The 14,887-nt window shown below is 38.9% G+C and overlaps 1 protein-coding gene across 3 annotated transcripts in view; it reads left to right on the top strand.

Annotated features, from left to right (window-relative positions):
• cadm2a (cell adhesion molecule 2a) overlaps nucleotides 1-14,887 on the top strand; it is a 234,638-nt gene that overhangs the window by 163,344 nt on the left and 56,407 nt on the right. For 2 of the 3 annotated variants that reach the window (XM_033978257.2, XM_033978259.2), the window contains exon 2: nucleotides 1,941-1,967. The exons of the other annotated variant lie outside the window; for it this stretch is intronic. In XM_033978257.2, coding sequence (XP_033834148.1) covers nucleotides 1,941-1,967 — 27 coding nt within the window. The remainder of the gene's footprint in view (nucleotides 1-1,940; nucleotides 1,968-14,887) is intronic. 3 annotated transcript variants of the gene reach the window in all.

The raw sequence follows: 14,887 nt of genomic DNA, 5'->3' as shown, positions 1-14,887 counted from the left end.
CAATTTGTTCCATCTATGCATTTCAAAATCGTTCATAATGATAGGTAACCAATGAGCTTCTTCGTTTCACATGCGTCACGGACATAAACAAATCTAATTAGACAGTCATGTCCGAATCTGGCTCGAGGCGTGATGGAGAGAGTAGTGACCAGACTCATTCCCCTCTGTATAAAAAATAGAGAGACATATCAATCTGGACTTGTCAAACAAACTGCCAGCACTACTAGTACTAGTACTGCTTTAAGAACTGTGCTTTACTTAAGGCACACATGGTTTAGCATAATCGTTAATGCCTCCCGAACTATAATAGACATGAAATTTCAAATGATATTATGATGTGTTCTTTCCCAGGATACAAAACACAAAATATAATCTTCTCTGTCAGGACGGGAAATTGGTGCAATCACCGACTTAATAGAGGCTGGAGCATAGGCAAAACAATATGTGGGCGTAATAGAGGAGGCTGGCCAGCGTAAGAGCTCTCAGTGTGGCTTCAAAAACACCATTTTCTCTTATCACTGAGAAAATGAAACATATATCTGTGCATGCAGATATGCCCTGTCTCCAGCCTTTGCAAGAAAAGAGTTACAAATGTGTAATCCTGAAGCAGGTGCCATATTTGTTATGCTCTGGACACCTGCAAGTTCTCTTCTCGTACACAATTTTTCAGCCGCTGTCTCTCTGTGGTTTTCAGGCTCACTGGAGGCATTCCAATACATCCATCAATTTGCCAAAGCAGTCTGTGTGAAGCGTACAAGCTAGTCCCCCTGGACCCTAACATCAGCTAATAGACAAACACACATGCACACTAATGGACGCTCTAAGTAGTTTATTTCAGTGTCTTCACCTGCAGGACATCTCTGAGGTGCAGCCCGATTGTGTGGATTTGTCTTGTTGGAGCCCCTCCCACATAGTTTCATAAGGGCTGCGCTGTGAGGCACAAACACTAACTGATTATAGAGCAGCCTCAGACCAATAATCTTCCTGTCTCGAAAAAACATGCCACGTAGTATATTCTCTCCAAGAATATTTAAAAACTTATATACTGGGTTAGAAAGAAATGAATTCACATGAATTGCCCTATTCCAATCCATGACACTTCTGACAATCAAATAACAATCTATCATCATTTAGACAGAGTTTGAGTTTGAGCACCTGAAAGCTGAGGTTCAAATCCACTCCCATAAATGCAAACTGACATTGTGTCCTTGGGCAAACACTGACAGAATAAATACTTCCCTAATGTAAATTGCCTGTGTAAGAAAAATATTAATTTCAGAGATTTCTTGGTGAGCACTGGCAAATCTTACTTGAATTTACATCTCTGACTCATGTTTTTAGTTGATTTATGGTTCAGGTCAGTTCCCTTCATCAAAGTAAATTCATCATTATATTTGTGGAAATGCCTGTGTGGATCAGTGGATTGGATGGATATTTTCTGATAACATCTATATGGTTCCTCCCACACATCTCTGAGTGAGTGCAAACACTGGAGAATGAACTATACTCTTTAATAATTGTACACATACACATTGTATAAATACCGTATTTTATCCCTCTTTAAACTCCTGTGTGTCTGTCCAAGATGGCAGCGTTCCTGTGAGTGTAGCGGATTCAGTGAAAACAACAGGCCTGTGTGCTGGATGCAGGTGATGAGACAGGAGTAATTAAAAGGTGCTAAAATGGAAGCTCTCAATCTGCTGACGCTAGCTACAATAGTTTCTTTCAGGGCTGAACGCTCTGCCGTGCTCTGCTCCCGTGATTGACGTTGGAGATAAGGAGAATGTTGTTTTTGCATATATTTGACAGATACGGCACTGTTCTTCCTACACAGTGATCTAATCTGTTGCTCTGTCTCCTCTCCCCTCTCTTGTCCCTCACTTCTTCTGCCTCTCTTGCTGTCCATCCACCCCCTTCTTTTGTCTTCTTGGGGACTCCAGTGATGGCTTCAAAAGGCAAAGTCCGAGGTGAGTTGTGGCTGTAGTTTGCTGCTCTCGCTGTAATGTAGCAAACTCAAGCTATGCCTATAGTGTTAGACCGGCTTCATGGACTTGTGCTTTCATAGAACCATTTACATTGATCAGACATAACATTATTGAACTATAGCATTAAAGAGAAGCGTATCTGGAGGATTTGGTTTGCATTTTAGGCAGGTGGTTGTAATGTTATGCCTGATCTGTCTGATATAGTTTGCTCCCATGTTTTTATTTTGTTTTTTTTTTCCCTTCTCATTCTGTGTGCGTCAGTAGTGAGACATTGTGCTGCTTTGATATGTTTTGGTTGGATTACATAAGAACATGGCATTATTTCAATTTAAGCATTATTGGTGTTTTGTTTTGTTTTGTTTTTTTTTGTATTTTGTAAAAGGTCTTTCAATAAGCAATGAGTATGCACTGCCCATTTTCACAGACAGAATGCAACTGCAGACATAAAATCTTTATCACCTTGATTTTTATAGTCATATGCTTATATAATATTATGGCACTATAATACAAGGAGCAGATAAACATTTTGGCTGTGTAATAACCAGGAAAATGGTTAGGGTCTGAGTGTGTTAGGCCAAAACAGGACCTATTATGCTGTATTTACCTATTTTATTATGATTTAATTCAAATTTGAATACTTGAACACACAAATCAGTGAAGCATGTTTAAAGGAAAATGTGAGCGTAGCTGTTTATGCATAATACATTACAAAACACGCCAGAACTATTATGTATGTGATTTCAGCAGCTGGTCAAAGATAAAAATGCCTGCTTTAAATAAAATCATCGTGAATAGTGGACTATTTAAATGCTCCTAACAGTGTAATTGCCCAGTATCAAGAAAATACAGGACCAAATAAAACCCATTTATCAGACTGCTGGCTCCATTTAGATAAAGCATTTTCTGGTGTATCCTCTCTCTAATAGTCGGCAACACAATTCATCATGTAAATGTTCGTTTCGCAGTTAAAATCCATACACTTTTCTGCACTTAGACTCCAATAGTTCCCTCGGGACAATGCCGCCATTCCATTTAGTTATTTACGATTGCTACATACCTGTTTTCCATGTGTTTACCCTTGGGAGGCATTTATGACTTGTTTATTTGAGGAATTTGGATAATAGTTTTCTCCCATTGGGGTACCTCACGAGCAACACCTGTTCAATACTCAGGCTAGAAATCTTTGGCATGGCATTATCATTACTGGCATAAGACGGTGCGTTTGAAAAAGTGTGCCCCCGGTGTACGCGTCAGTTGGTTTATCACTTGTATCAAAACATCTCAATTGCGAGATAAGATTCTTCTTTCAAATGCAAATGTTTGGAGGCAGTCTGGATACAGCTGTGTTGACCTCAGAGCTTGTTAAAGGCTACGCTAACCCGGCTATCATGCTTTTTTATCTCCCCACGATGCTATAGGAAATCCATTGCACTCTTAATAGGAGGACAGAGGACGTGCAGCTCACAGTCAAGCACACATCTGCCTCCTGCTCCTTGTAATGAGGCGACTGGAAGGAAAACATAAGTGAGATAAGACGTGTGCGGCAGGTCGTGGGCAGATAAAGGGATCTCACCTCAAAGCATCACTAGCTCACGGTGCACAAACGCAGCTCTGCAGGTGGAGAATCGGGTGAAGCAATTTTATAACGTGCCAAAATTGTGATGATGATGATTCACTTTTTTGTGTGGAACACGGCTCACTGTCCAGGGTTTTAGCTTGGCAAATTTTCAACAAAAACTAAACAAGTGAATGCAATTTTTAGATGAAATAGTCTTGTGAATCTGAGCCAAACACAGTGTTTTCAGGGTCACTTATTGATAGTTATTGGTTTTAATAGTCAAGTCAAGTCAAACTTATTTATAAAGCACTTTTAAAAACAGCCACAGCTGCCCAAAGTCCTGTACAAAGGCAGTATAAAGTGCAGTCTTATGTGTCAATAGGGCCCACATATTGCAATACCATCCTGAATCCATTTTTATATCAGTCCTTACTCATAGCAATGAAGCGGATCCTATATACTTTCCTTTCAGTATATTAAGCTTTACATATAGTTGATTATAGATCTAATCCCATTATACAGTGACAGAGATGGATGTGCTGGACCCCACACATCCTAATGTATATTTCTCTCATTTGAGCGCTTGTTAATACAGTATTTTTAGAACGTGTGGTTGTGTAATGGTAGAAGTGACAGTATGTAAATGAGACTGAAAAAGAGCTCATTAAAGGCAATGCAGTGGTACGGTACATGGGCTCCACCCTGTCAAAACACACGAGCTGTCATATCCGGAAGATCGCTCACTCGAGTAGACAGCTCTTTATAGGTCAGGGAAAGAAACATTAGACTCCATCGGCATTTTTACATACAGAAAATACTTTAAAAATAAGCGTGACTTTGATGCATAGCAACTGTCCGATTATATTTAAAAGTTTTCTGAGAAATCTTACATTAAGTACATTAATGCATTGCAGAGGAGTTGTGACTCAGTGCTCACAGTGAGACATTCTGGCTAAATATAAAAATAGATTTCTCACTTGGAAGATAAACAGGTGAAGAAAGTGGAGTAGGCCTCACCTCCATGTGTTACTGTGGCTGTTTCTTCCAAAGACATGCATGTGTTGTTATTGAAAATCTGGTTCAAACCAACAACTTTTCACCCATTTTGTTTAATGGTGCAGAAAACTTAGCCCAGTGACAGTGAGCAATATTAAATGACATTATAACATGTAATGGTCAAATGCAGCACAATTCCTGCAGGGTTAATGTTAGTATGAGTGCTCCTATTTTACTATGCTATTTTTTCCTACAGTGATCTTTTATTCATAAGCATATTTAATAGACTTTTATAGTCATAGCAGAGCGATGGTCTGGCTTGCGGTTAAATGCAATTCTCACACTTGCGTGCCTCCCACTTGTCACACCCGTTCTCCAGGACTTCTCTCTGATTATTCCGTCTTTTTGTCCGGCCCAAGTCTCGCTTTGAACCCTGATCTGCAGTGTCAACCCAGACTTGGAAGTTGCATGCCCGGATGGCGTCAGGCAAAATAAGTCCTGTCACCCACTCTAAATGATAAAAGGTGTTTTTAAGAGCGCAGCACTAGCCTGTGTACCCCCCGGGGCGAACGGTGTTCCCCCCGATCGCTGCCTAAATGAACAGTATCTGTCAGCACATCAGCGCACATTAGAGAATCACACTGTGTCATGTTGATCCGGGGGCACGGAGTGTTTGGTGGCAGTAGTGATTAGGTCTGATCCACACACCAGCGCCGCCAAATATCTGCTCTATGCATCAACACACATTTGGGAAAAACTTACATCATATGATAAAAGTAAAAAATGTGTTGAGAATAACATCTGATTTCCAGCGTTAGGAAGTGACTGTAGCTAGTGTAGCAAAACTACTTATTCAGAAGGTTAGTAACTGTATTATGGTAGAGTTACTTTTCATTTGGTTTCATACAGTTACTCAGAACACAGTGCAGTGATTGGATTGGAATGCATTTTAATACAGCGCATTCACTAGGCTATCTTCTAACTTGATACATATTACGGACACAAGTATTCATCCTAACACTGCTCATTTATTTAACCGTGTGTTGTTAAATGGTGATTTTGAAGTCAGAAGTGGATTTGTAACATATAATAGTGAAGTGGAAAACTATAGAGACACCCCCTGTAAACAATATAGTTGTTGCATTTATTGTAGAGAGTATACAGAAAAATCAATATACAGTATAATACAAATCAAGGCACAACAGGATACATGAGCTGCTAAGTATTAACACCATGGAGAGCGTTCATGTGAGCCCTGTCTTCCCATAGAATTCACTGCTGTGTCTGTATATAATCAATGAAGTATTGTGTTTTCATATTACCCACAGTCCTACCAATATTCCCTGCATGTAAATAAATACAGCTCCATAACACCACTTGTCAAATGGGTTCTTAAAATGGATTGTGGAAATGACTTAAACGTGTCGCAATACTGCAGATGAAAATTCTTCCTCAGTTGGTCCATAAACCGTGTACGTCTTCTTTGTGTTTCAGTGTTCTCTTTATATTGTTTGAATTCACAGATTGTTTACTGTCATATTCAAGCCGAACAATAGTAGATACAATATGTAGTTCTTTTTTATTGACTGCACAGTGATTATACACGAGCTGTCTGCATAAACATACCTCAGGCTAAAAGTACATAAAGAAGTGACTTACACAAAACTTATGTCTGTGGAAAATTGTAATGCATCTTCTTTTTATCGCTGCTGAGAAGTGCAGCCATGCGAGAGATGCTCTTCCTTTTGGCAAAACATTTAAGATATTACTTTCTCATTCCTCTGCCCTGGCTGATCCTGAATTTTCAATTCCATGTTTTCAAAAATCTGTTCTTGTGTCCTCACCTAACTTGTCTTTGCTCTGGGCTCCTTTCGCTCACAGCGGCTGGTGGAGAAAACATGCTATGAAGTATTTATGAAGGCAGGGTTTACTTGTGTCATGAAAGTCTGAGAGTTCTGCCCTGGTGGAGAGGGGATTGGGCGGCCGTTGGATCTTTATACGGAATAGGCTTAAGTATTTTTTTTTAATTTTTTTTTTTGCCCTTTAAATTAATGCAGTTAGATCGTTGACATACTAGAGAAGTAGAAGTGAACATAACTAATGCTAATTCATGTTCACCAAAAATTAAGAATGTGAATGGGATACCCTAAGCAACATGATGAAACCACATTATATATTTTCTTTTCTTTAAATGAGTAACTGTAGTTCTTTCACAGTTGTACTTTTGAGAGTTTTTTTTTCCCTTTTTTGTCTTAGTGATAATGCATTCATTGTATTATAATTGGCCTTTACACATCCTCTTGTACCTTTGCTTTGTCCTCTGTGTTTTAGCACATAAATGAATGTATGCATTGAATAAACACATTACCTCTTATCAGTCAGAGGTTTCCTCATTTGGATTTGGTGTTAGCAAATCTACTGGCAGTAGAGGGAATTACCATGGGTGAATAAAACAAAAGCTAGCCAGCAATGTGCCCCAGGCGTGCTAATATAAACTTGCAGTTCTAATGAGCACAAATTGATGGCAGAAGTGCTCAGAATGAATTTGGCAATGATTTATGGACTTAAAATCAACACGGTAGACCTTTCTAACTTTGACATCACAATCCTGGGAAAATTTAAACAGAGAGCACAAAGAGACAGGACCTTGTTATGAGGATTAATGAAATATAAATGGAGCTAAATGCAGCTCCAGGTACTTTGAAATGAGCGAACAGTGTTATAACATGGCTAAAAGCTCAAAAAAGTAAATTTGGCATAGTATGTGTCCTTTAAATTGACACACACTCCTCACACTAATGCTTAACATGTTGAACTGTGTTTCAGTTCGCCTGTACATGCTTGCACCTCTCTACATGTGTCCACAGAGGAACAGGTGATGTCCCTGATGAGCCACTAGGGGCAGGTTTGGACTGGGAGTTTGTTGTGGCAGAATCAACAGCTGCCCACTCTCATTACTGTATGTAAATGACAACAGACCTCTATCGCGGTGCTCTAGTGCTGCAGTGTAATTAACTTCAGATACACATCACAAACTGGTGCTGTCCTCAAGTGTTCAGGTACAAAGCCCATAATGCAACAGTAGCCCCGCCCACTTCAGGGTTAATTTGATTCAACTTCTCTTTAACGTGGCACTTATTAAAGACAACACAACAGCAATATGTCTGCTGGGTGATGTAATAATATGCAATAACAATGTGTATTTTAGTTTGTATTTTATGTTAGAAAGACGTACACGAGTATTGCAACTGAAATGCTTTATGCAGCTTATTATTATTTTGCTAACATAAAACAATGTATTCCTTTGAATGTGGGTAGATAATAATAATTGTGCATATTTTCGAACATCTGCCTTTTATCTTCTTAACTAATTGTTCATTGGTTCATTAAATGAGTCCAAATATAGGAGACATCTGTAGCACGGCTCGTTCTGCCCTACAGTGTAAATTCCAATTAAATCACGGAAGGATTGATAACATGAGCTGTTCTAATTATTTATTTGACTAATTGTTTCAGGAGCACAGTGGAACTTTAACTGTGAGCTAAAATATTAATACAATCAATTATTAATGGCTACTAATGCATTTTTAATCAGACACGATGTTCTGTTTGTAAATGTAAAACTCATACTTCAGCAAATAATGGTTTAAAAAAACGTCTATGTAAATGATACTGCATTGAGCAAACTACACTAAACTATCCTCTGTACTATATTTTTCACTGTTCAAACATAATATTAATTTATATGTGATTTACAAATTCGTATCTGGTGGTGGTTGCCATTATCATTAGGTCGGATATAGAACCACAGAACCGTTCGTTTCATGGCTTACCCACACTGAGGTTATCGGGTAAGTTTATCTCATTGTTTGTGGATGAAACGCTATATTTTTTATTAAATAGTTGAATTCTCCCCATTTCCAATCTCACTCATCTTAAAAAAGTAGAAGATAGTCTTGTGTTGTGATCCCGTATGTTCTGTTCACCTATTAATGAATATTAGCTTGATACGATCTCACCAACAGACTGTAAACAGAGTGTGCATAAATGATAAAATCCCTCCTGCTCAGAACACTTTGTAATTGTAATCTGAACCCTTGAAGCAGTGGCATCTTCACACATGCATAGGCCACATACTGTGCTCTGCCTTCTGTCTGCGCTCCCACTGAAAACTATACACCCTTAGTACACTGCAATTAGCTCAGTTCAAGGGAAGGTGCAATGGAGTTTGTGTGAAAGATGTTGATAAAGCAGGTTGAGATTCAAGGGGAACTTAAAGATGCCACATGTGGTGCTAAAAAGATCTGAAAGTGTGCACATGTTCCTGAGAAATAAGAGTCAGTCAGCGTGAAAACTGCAGGAGCTTGTCATACAAAGACACAAATATACTATTGCTATTTAACTTCAACTATTCCAGATGACGGGCCATAGCCACTTTTCTCTATTGATGACATTTTATTAAGAAATATCCAAAAGAATATTCTCACAAAATTGCATTATTATTATTATTATTATTATTATTATTATTATTATTATTATTATTATTATTATTATTATTATTATTATTATTATTATTATTATTATTATTATTGTTGTTATATATTTTTTATGACTGTGAATTCATCTTTTTCACTTTGTCTGTAAAAATTGCTTTCCTTCCGTTATTCCTTCCATCCACTTTTCATCACATTAAACATTTGTTTCGAGAGAAGGTGTCAAGGTTGTCCCGCTTCTCAAATATTCTGACAGGATCTTCTTCCCGTTCTGGTGATGAATTCAGAAAAGCTCTTGAGGAGAGGGTACTATTGACCTTGGGGGCGCTTGTTTTGCGATGGCGGGTGGGCTTTCGTGCCGTGCAGCCTGACACTCTAAATCAGTCAGCGCTAGTCCAGCTGCGCAGCACCTGTGTGAGCGCGGACACTAAGCGTTTGTGGCAAAGCTGTCATGTCTCATCGCGTCCTCGGCGTCTCATTCATGATCTCCTGAGTGGAAGTGCATTTTGAGCAGTGGCACTCACCCTCTGCTGTGGACACAAGTGGGGATGGGGATTAGATAGGCTTCACTGGTGATTAGGACAACATGTGTTAGTCATTTTGAATGGCCATGTACAGTCAGGGGGGATTTTTTAAAAGAACAAGAGCAGTCGTGTAATACATCCTTTTCTTTTTTCTTTTTTCTTTTTTTTATGAACAAGTCATTTAGAGTGCATTCACTTTTTTTTTTTTGATCATAGTTTTGTCCACTAACTGTAGCCTTGGTTTGGCCCAGTTCTAGTCCAACTTTAGTTCTGAGTTTGGTTCCAGTTGAGTCATAATTTTGACATGGTGATGGTGAAGTGTGAACGCACCCTTGCTGTGACAAAGAAACTTTCCCTTTGAGGCAGTTTAGTCATGCAACATACACTACAAGTCTTCAAAGTAGTCTTTGAGAGTCAAAAGACTAAAATGGGGACTAAACCCGGCACTTAATCCGGACTAGAAGAGGAAAAAAATGTCTCAGGGCTAAATTGGACTTGAACCAGTATCAAATCAGGAGAAGCATGAACACACTCAAAGTTAGATATATAAAGGGAGAACCCACCCAATGAGAAGTGTGCAAGTTTTATTCCTGTACCAATGCAATGTTTATCTCTGTGGGTAGAGTCTTCTCCAGCTTTAAAGGTCACACTACAGAATCTAGTGGAAGCATGCTGAAAACTGCAGACCAAAATAAGAGGCTGCCCTGTGCTTTGGTTAGTCCTGCGCTTTGGTTAGTCCTGCGCTTTGGTTAGTCCTGCGCTTTGGTTAGTCCTGCGCTTTGGTTAGTCCTGCGCTTTGGTTAGTCCTGCGCTTTGGTTAGTCCTGCACTTTGGTTAGTCCTGGGCTTTGGTTAGTCCTGTAGTTGTTACCCAGATGGCATTTGATTTTTTGAACTATCACACACATTTATAATTAAGGAGGTTTTGTCAGTGACTCCATGGATAATTTAAGCTACAGTATTTTACAAATGAATAAAATGTGTTATTAGTAGGATCATATAGTGACTATATACATCTGTATTTGGTTGGATTCATTGATAATACATCGTTGAGCCCATATGGGTTTCTTATTGTATATCACAGAGTTAATTCAATTAATAGATTTCTTATTAGGTAATTCCATTGTGTCATGGTGTCATGATTCATGCAGAGGAGGGGGTACTTGACCTGGTTAGATCCTACATAGCTAGATTGGGGTGCTATTTTTATGTGGGATCAAACTCTCATATACGGTAGACTGGTAGACTCTTATAACTATGAAATAGACAAAGGCAGAGAGAGAGCCACCTTCAGGGATCAACTGAGGAGTGAACTGGAAAAGACGGAGCAAGAAAGTGAAAGTAGGTGTTAGGAGAGAAGCAAGGGAAGACCTAAATTTAGACATGGAAATCAGGAGAGAACAGCTGCCTCCGGAGATACATTTAAATCAGGTCTGGGTGGCCGAGGGGGAGCGACCAAGAGCCTACTCCACTGGCCAATTAGGCGCACACACAGGAGCAGTGCTAATATAACCATCATGGTGCACCCTTTGGCCTTCACAGTCCCACTGGAGGTGTAGCTGCAGACTCCCGACCAGGACTAAAGCACAGGCTTTCCAAGACTAGAGTTAGAGGGGAGCCTCAGAAAAGACTGGGAGAAGATGGCCTTTAACAGAACACGGTGATGATCAAGACACATGGAAGAAACGTATTACATGTGAACATTATCCATTCGGCCATGTTTGTAGTTTTGTTATAAATTTGTATGTACATTTTTTATACCTCATAGTTAGTGTAATCACATTTTTTTTTATCAAATATGAAGTAACTATGTAAGATCACTCAAGTTAGTTTTTTTTTCTTAGAGTTCACTCCACATAACCCAAAGGCACATCCTTTGCTGATAATGTAGCTGTATCTGTACAAGTGTACAGATATAGTGTACAGATATAGTTGAAGAATGAATCTGCACTATACAGTGTGTCTTACTTTTTGAAAAATACCTAGCTAGTTTTCCTGGCTTGTGACAGTTCACCTTTTGTGCCAGCGTGTCACCCAGTGAAGCATTCCTCCGTCAATAAATCAATGCTAATCCTGTGAATGTACTATATACCAGGGCCGTGGTCCAATTAAATGGCCTTGTTGTGCCAGGACTGTAGCTCAGCTTAACTGTGGCTGAGACTAAATATGGGAGATTGATGCTCAAGGTGTCAATGGAAACTTGCAGTGCGACCACAGCAGGATGCACCAGTGAGTTTGACATTTGTGGACCATAATTAGTTTGAATAGTCTGGACGGTGGCAAGGGGGGTACTTATTAAGACTTTTTTTGTTGTTGTTGTTTTTATAGAACAAATCGACTGTCTCAATATTGCTTAGAGTTTATATTGCCACATGTACACACCAACTAACTTTTGCATCTCCTTTATAGAGGCAGTCATGTGAAGTGTTTATCATAACTCATCACTTGTGTCTTGTTTTCTTGTTTGTGAAAAGCCAATCAGCGATGACACAGACTTGTTTAGACTGAGCTGTTGACAGTTTTAAACGTATGCAGTCCCTGATGACTGTCTTCCTAAATGGCAACACTAGAATAATCATCTCAAATTATAGTTCATTTTCTCCAGCAGATCGCCTGAGCCGCGCCTGCTCTCCCTATTTGATTTTAACACACTATTGTGACCATCACAAAGGGAATAAAATGCCTCTTGCTGCGTTGCATGTTGCCGGGTGTGTCGGAGAGAAAAATGGGGGAAAGTAAGTGATTTAAAAAGAGAATGTAATAAAGAGACCAAGGCCAGGCGTGGTAGAACACTAAATCATCAGCAGATCATGCTTCATGCAAAACTTTCATGAATAAAACATCCTTCCAGGCTCCTGTAGCAGAGATCCATTTTTCCAGCGTTTGCCGACTCCTCATGCTCTATCTGTGGCACGCATGATTAACCTCGGGAGGCCTTAATCAACAGTGGAAATGACCCGTGCTCCAGCCGTACCTGCGCTTTTCTCCTCCATCGGCCCATCTCTGCTGCTGGCAACTCAGCTAGTGTGTCAAGATTCACCAGTCTGTACATGCATCTAATCTATAGTAGGCATATTTTAGTTAAAAAATAGAAAAAATATCAATGAAATGTTACACAATTTTAAGAGTTTAGGCCATCACAAAGGCATTACAATTACTCTTTGACTGCATGGTTAATGATGATAGTAATGCATTGGATTTATATGGCACATTTCAAGACACCCAAAGCACTTTACATCTCATTATTCATTCACTCCATTTACTCACTGCTGGTTATCCAGCTATAATCAGCTATAGTCTCTGTCCCTGTTTTGTTTTCTATCTCTCTTTCTAAGGTTAGGTTAATTGCTTCTTGCTCTGTTTAGTAATGTTGAAAAAGTCTTGCACTGGAATATTCACAAAGTATCTGTTAGAATAGCTTTTTTTTTTAACCATTACTTAGCGAAAAACATGTATGGAAGAACTATATTTCAATACAAACAAATAGACTCAGTACTCTATACCGATTCTAATACCACAATGATAATAAAAAAATGGGTGATTTTCAACACTAAATTGTATTTTCTTTTGTATTCCCATGCGTCCTTATATCTGTGTAATCCCTCAGTCGTCCAGGTAGGTCCATGGGTGTATCTAGTCTATGTATTTTATACTTTTTCTGATACAGCTCAAGATCAGCTCAAGTTATTCAAGAAAGGTTCTTTTCTGTTCTGAGAAAATGGCTTTTTTAGTATCGATTCTTCTCTCTTGTTCTCATCTAGTTTTGATCTATTAGTATCTGATGTTCAATACTTTGACAGCCCTAATATATAACTATATATGTTGTATTTCAACCCAAAAAGCAAAAGCTCAGAAATGATCACATCACACAGATGTGTGTGTGTTTCCTTATAGACCTGTTCTTTGGAGACCTGTTTGTTTGCCTGTTGTGATCCTGACTAGAGGGGCTGTGGCTCTGAGTTGAGTTAGCTGCATTGAATAATCTTTCTCACCTAAGCCTTTATTCACACTCTCTTTAAAACCTGTCCTGTGGGGGTCCAGGCAAGCACAGATTTATGGTTATTATTATTTACCTGCCTGCCTTCAGCCTTTCCTTATACAACACATACATACAAGAGCATGCAGAAGCAGAGGAGCTGTCCTCGGTGCTGAAATGACCAATAATTCATGTTACTTTACTTGTATTATTCATACACCAGATGTAAAGTAGAGTCAAAGTATACAGTTATTTATTAATACTGTCCATGAAATCAAATCAGAGTAGCTGAAGGCCTATAACAGGTTGGTTCTTGCCACTAGAGTTTTTTCTAGTGCGTATTTGATATCTTTGCTGTGTATTTTTGGAGTGTGTTGTCTCATATTTGGTGCCATTTATTTATTTATTTATTTATAGTCTGCCAAAGGCCAAGTGTGACTACAGAAATACCACTACTTCCCTTAAATACTGTCATCAGACACACATTAAAGTAATTGGAGCTGTCCGTGGTGCTTAAATCACAGGCAGCGCCACAGAACGACCTGTCCATTGTCCTGAACTCCAAACTCGCACACTGCTCTTCTCGTGCTATTCTCTCCCAACTCATTGTTCTTTTTTTCTAATTCGTTGCAGCAATTACACAGACAAACATGGGCACAATTCCACAGAGGATGGTTTTTAATTGGTGCTCCCTGTGGAGTTGAGGTTTCAAGGTTGCTACTGCAGGCTAACTGCCCCTTGTGTTCCCCATGTTAGGCTCCAATTTAGCGCACAGCAGTGACCGGTCATTCTTTACTGAACATTTGCTCTGTAATTAGGGTATTAGCCGTTTTTAAAGTCTAGCGATTGTTGGGGCGGGATTGGACAGTTCCAGACAATCGAGATAAACCATTACATTATGACCGTGTCCCTGTGCTACTTGTGCTGTTTTGTTACTCCTCTGAGAATGAGTATTAACTGCCTCTGCTATATATATATATATATATATATATATATATATATATATATATATATATATATATATATATATATATATAGTATATTGTGGTTTTGTAGACCTTCTAAAACTACTAAGACCTATTCAAATGAGTATCTAGTTTTGATATGATTTTAAGTATTGGTTTAAGTATTAGTGTCTGGATATATGTTTTTAATAACCCTAATTGGATGAGTATCCTGGTGTGTGGCATTCACAAGTCACTCAAGTCCTACTTCTTACATTACTTACAAATATTATGCTGCCTGATAAATTCCACTTACTAATAGCTGCCACAACAAAGAAAAAGATTATCCCGTGAATCTGTCAGTGGCCGTAATGTTTTGCTCGGAGTCTTTCTCTCTATAAGACTCACTTGG

Source organism: Periophthalmus magnuspinnatus, chromosome 14 (genome assembly GCF_009829125.3).
Source record: "Periophthalmus magnuspinnatus isolate fPerMag1 chromosome 14, fPerMag1.2.pri, whole genome shotgun sequence".
Classification (NCBI taxonomy): Eukaryota; Metazoa; Chordata; class Actinopteri; order Gobiiformes; family Gobiidae; genus Periophthalmus; species Periophthalmus magnuspinnatus.
The sequence above is the reverse complement of the archived record's forward strand: the minus strand, read 5'-3'. Positions and strand labels throughout refer to the sequence as shown.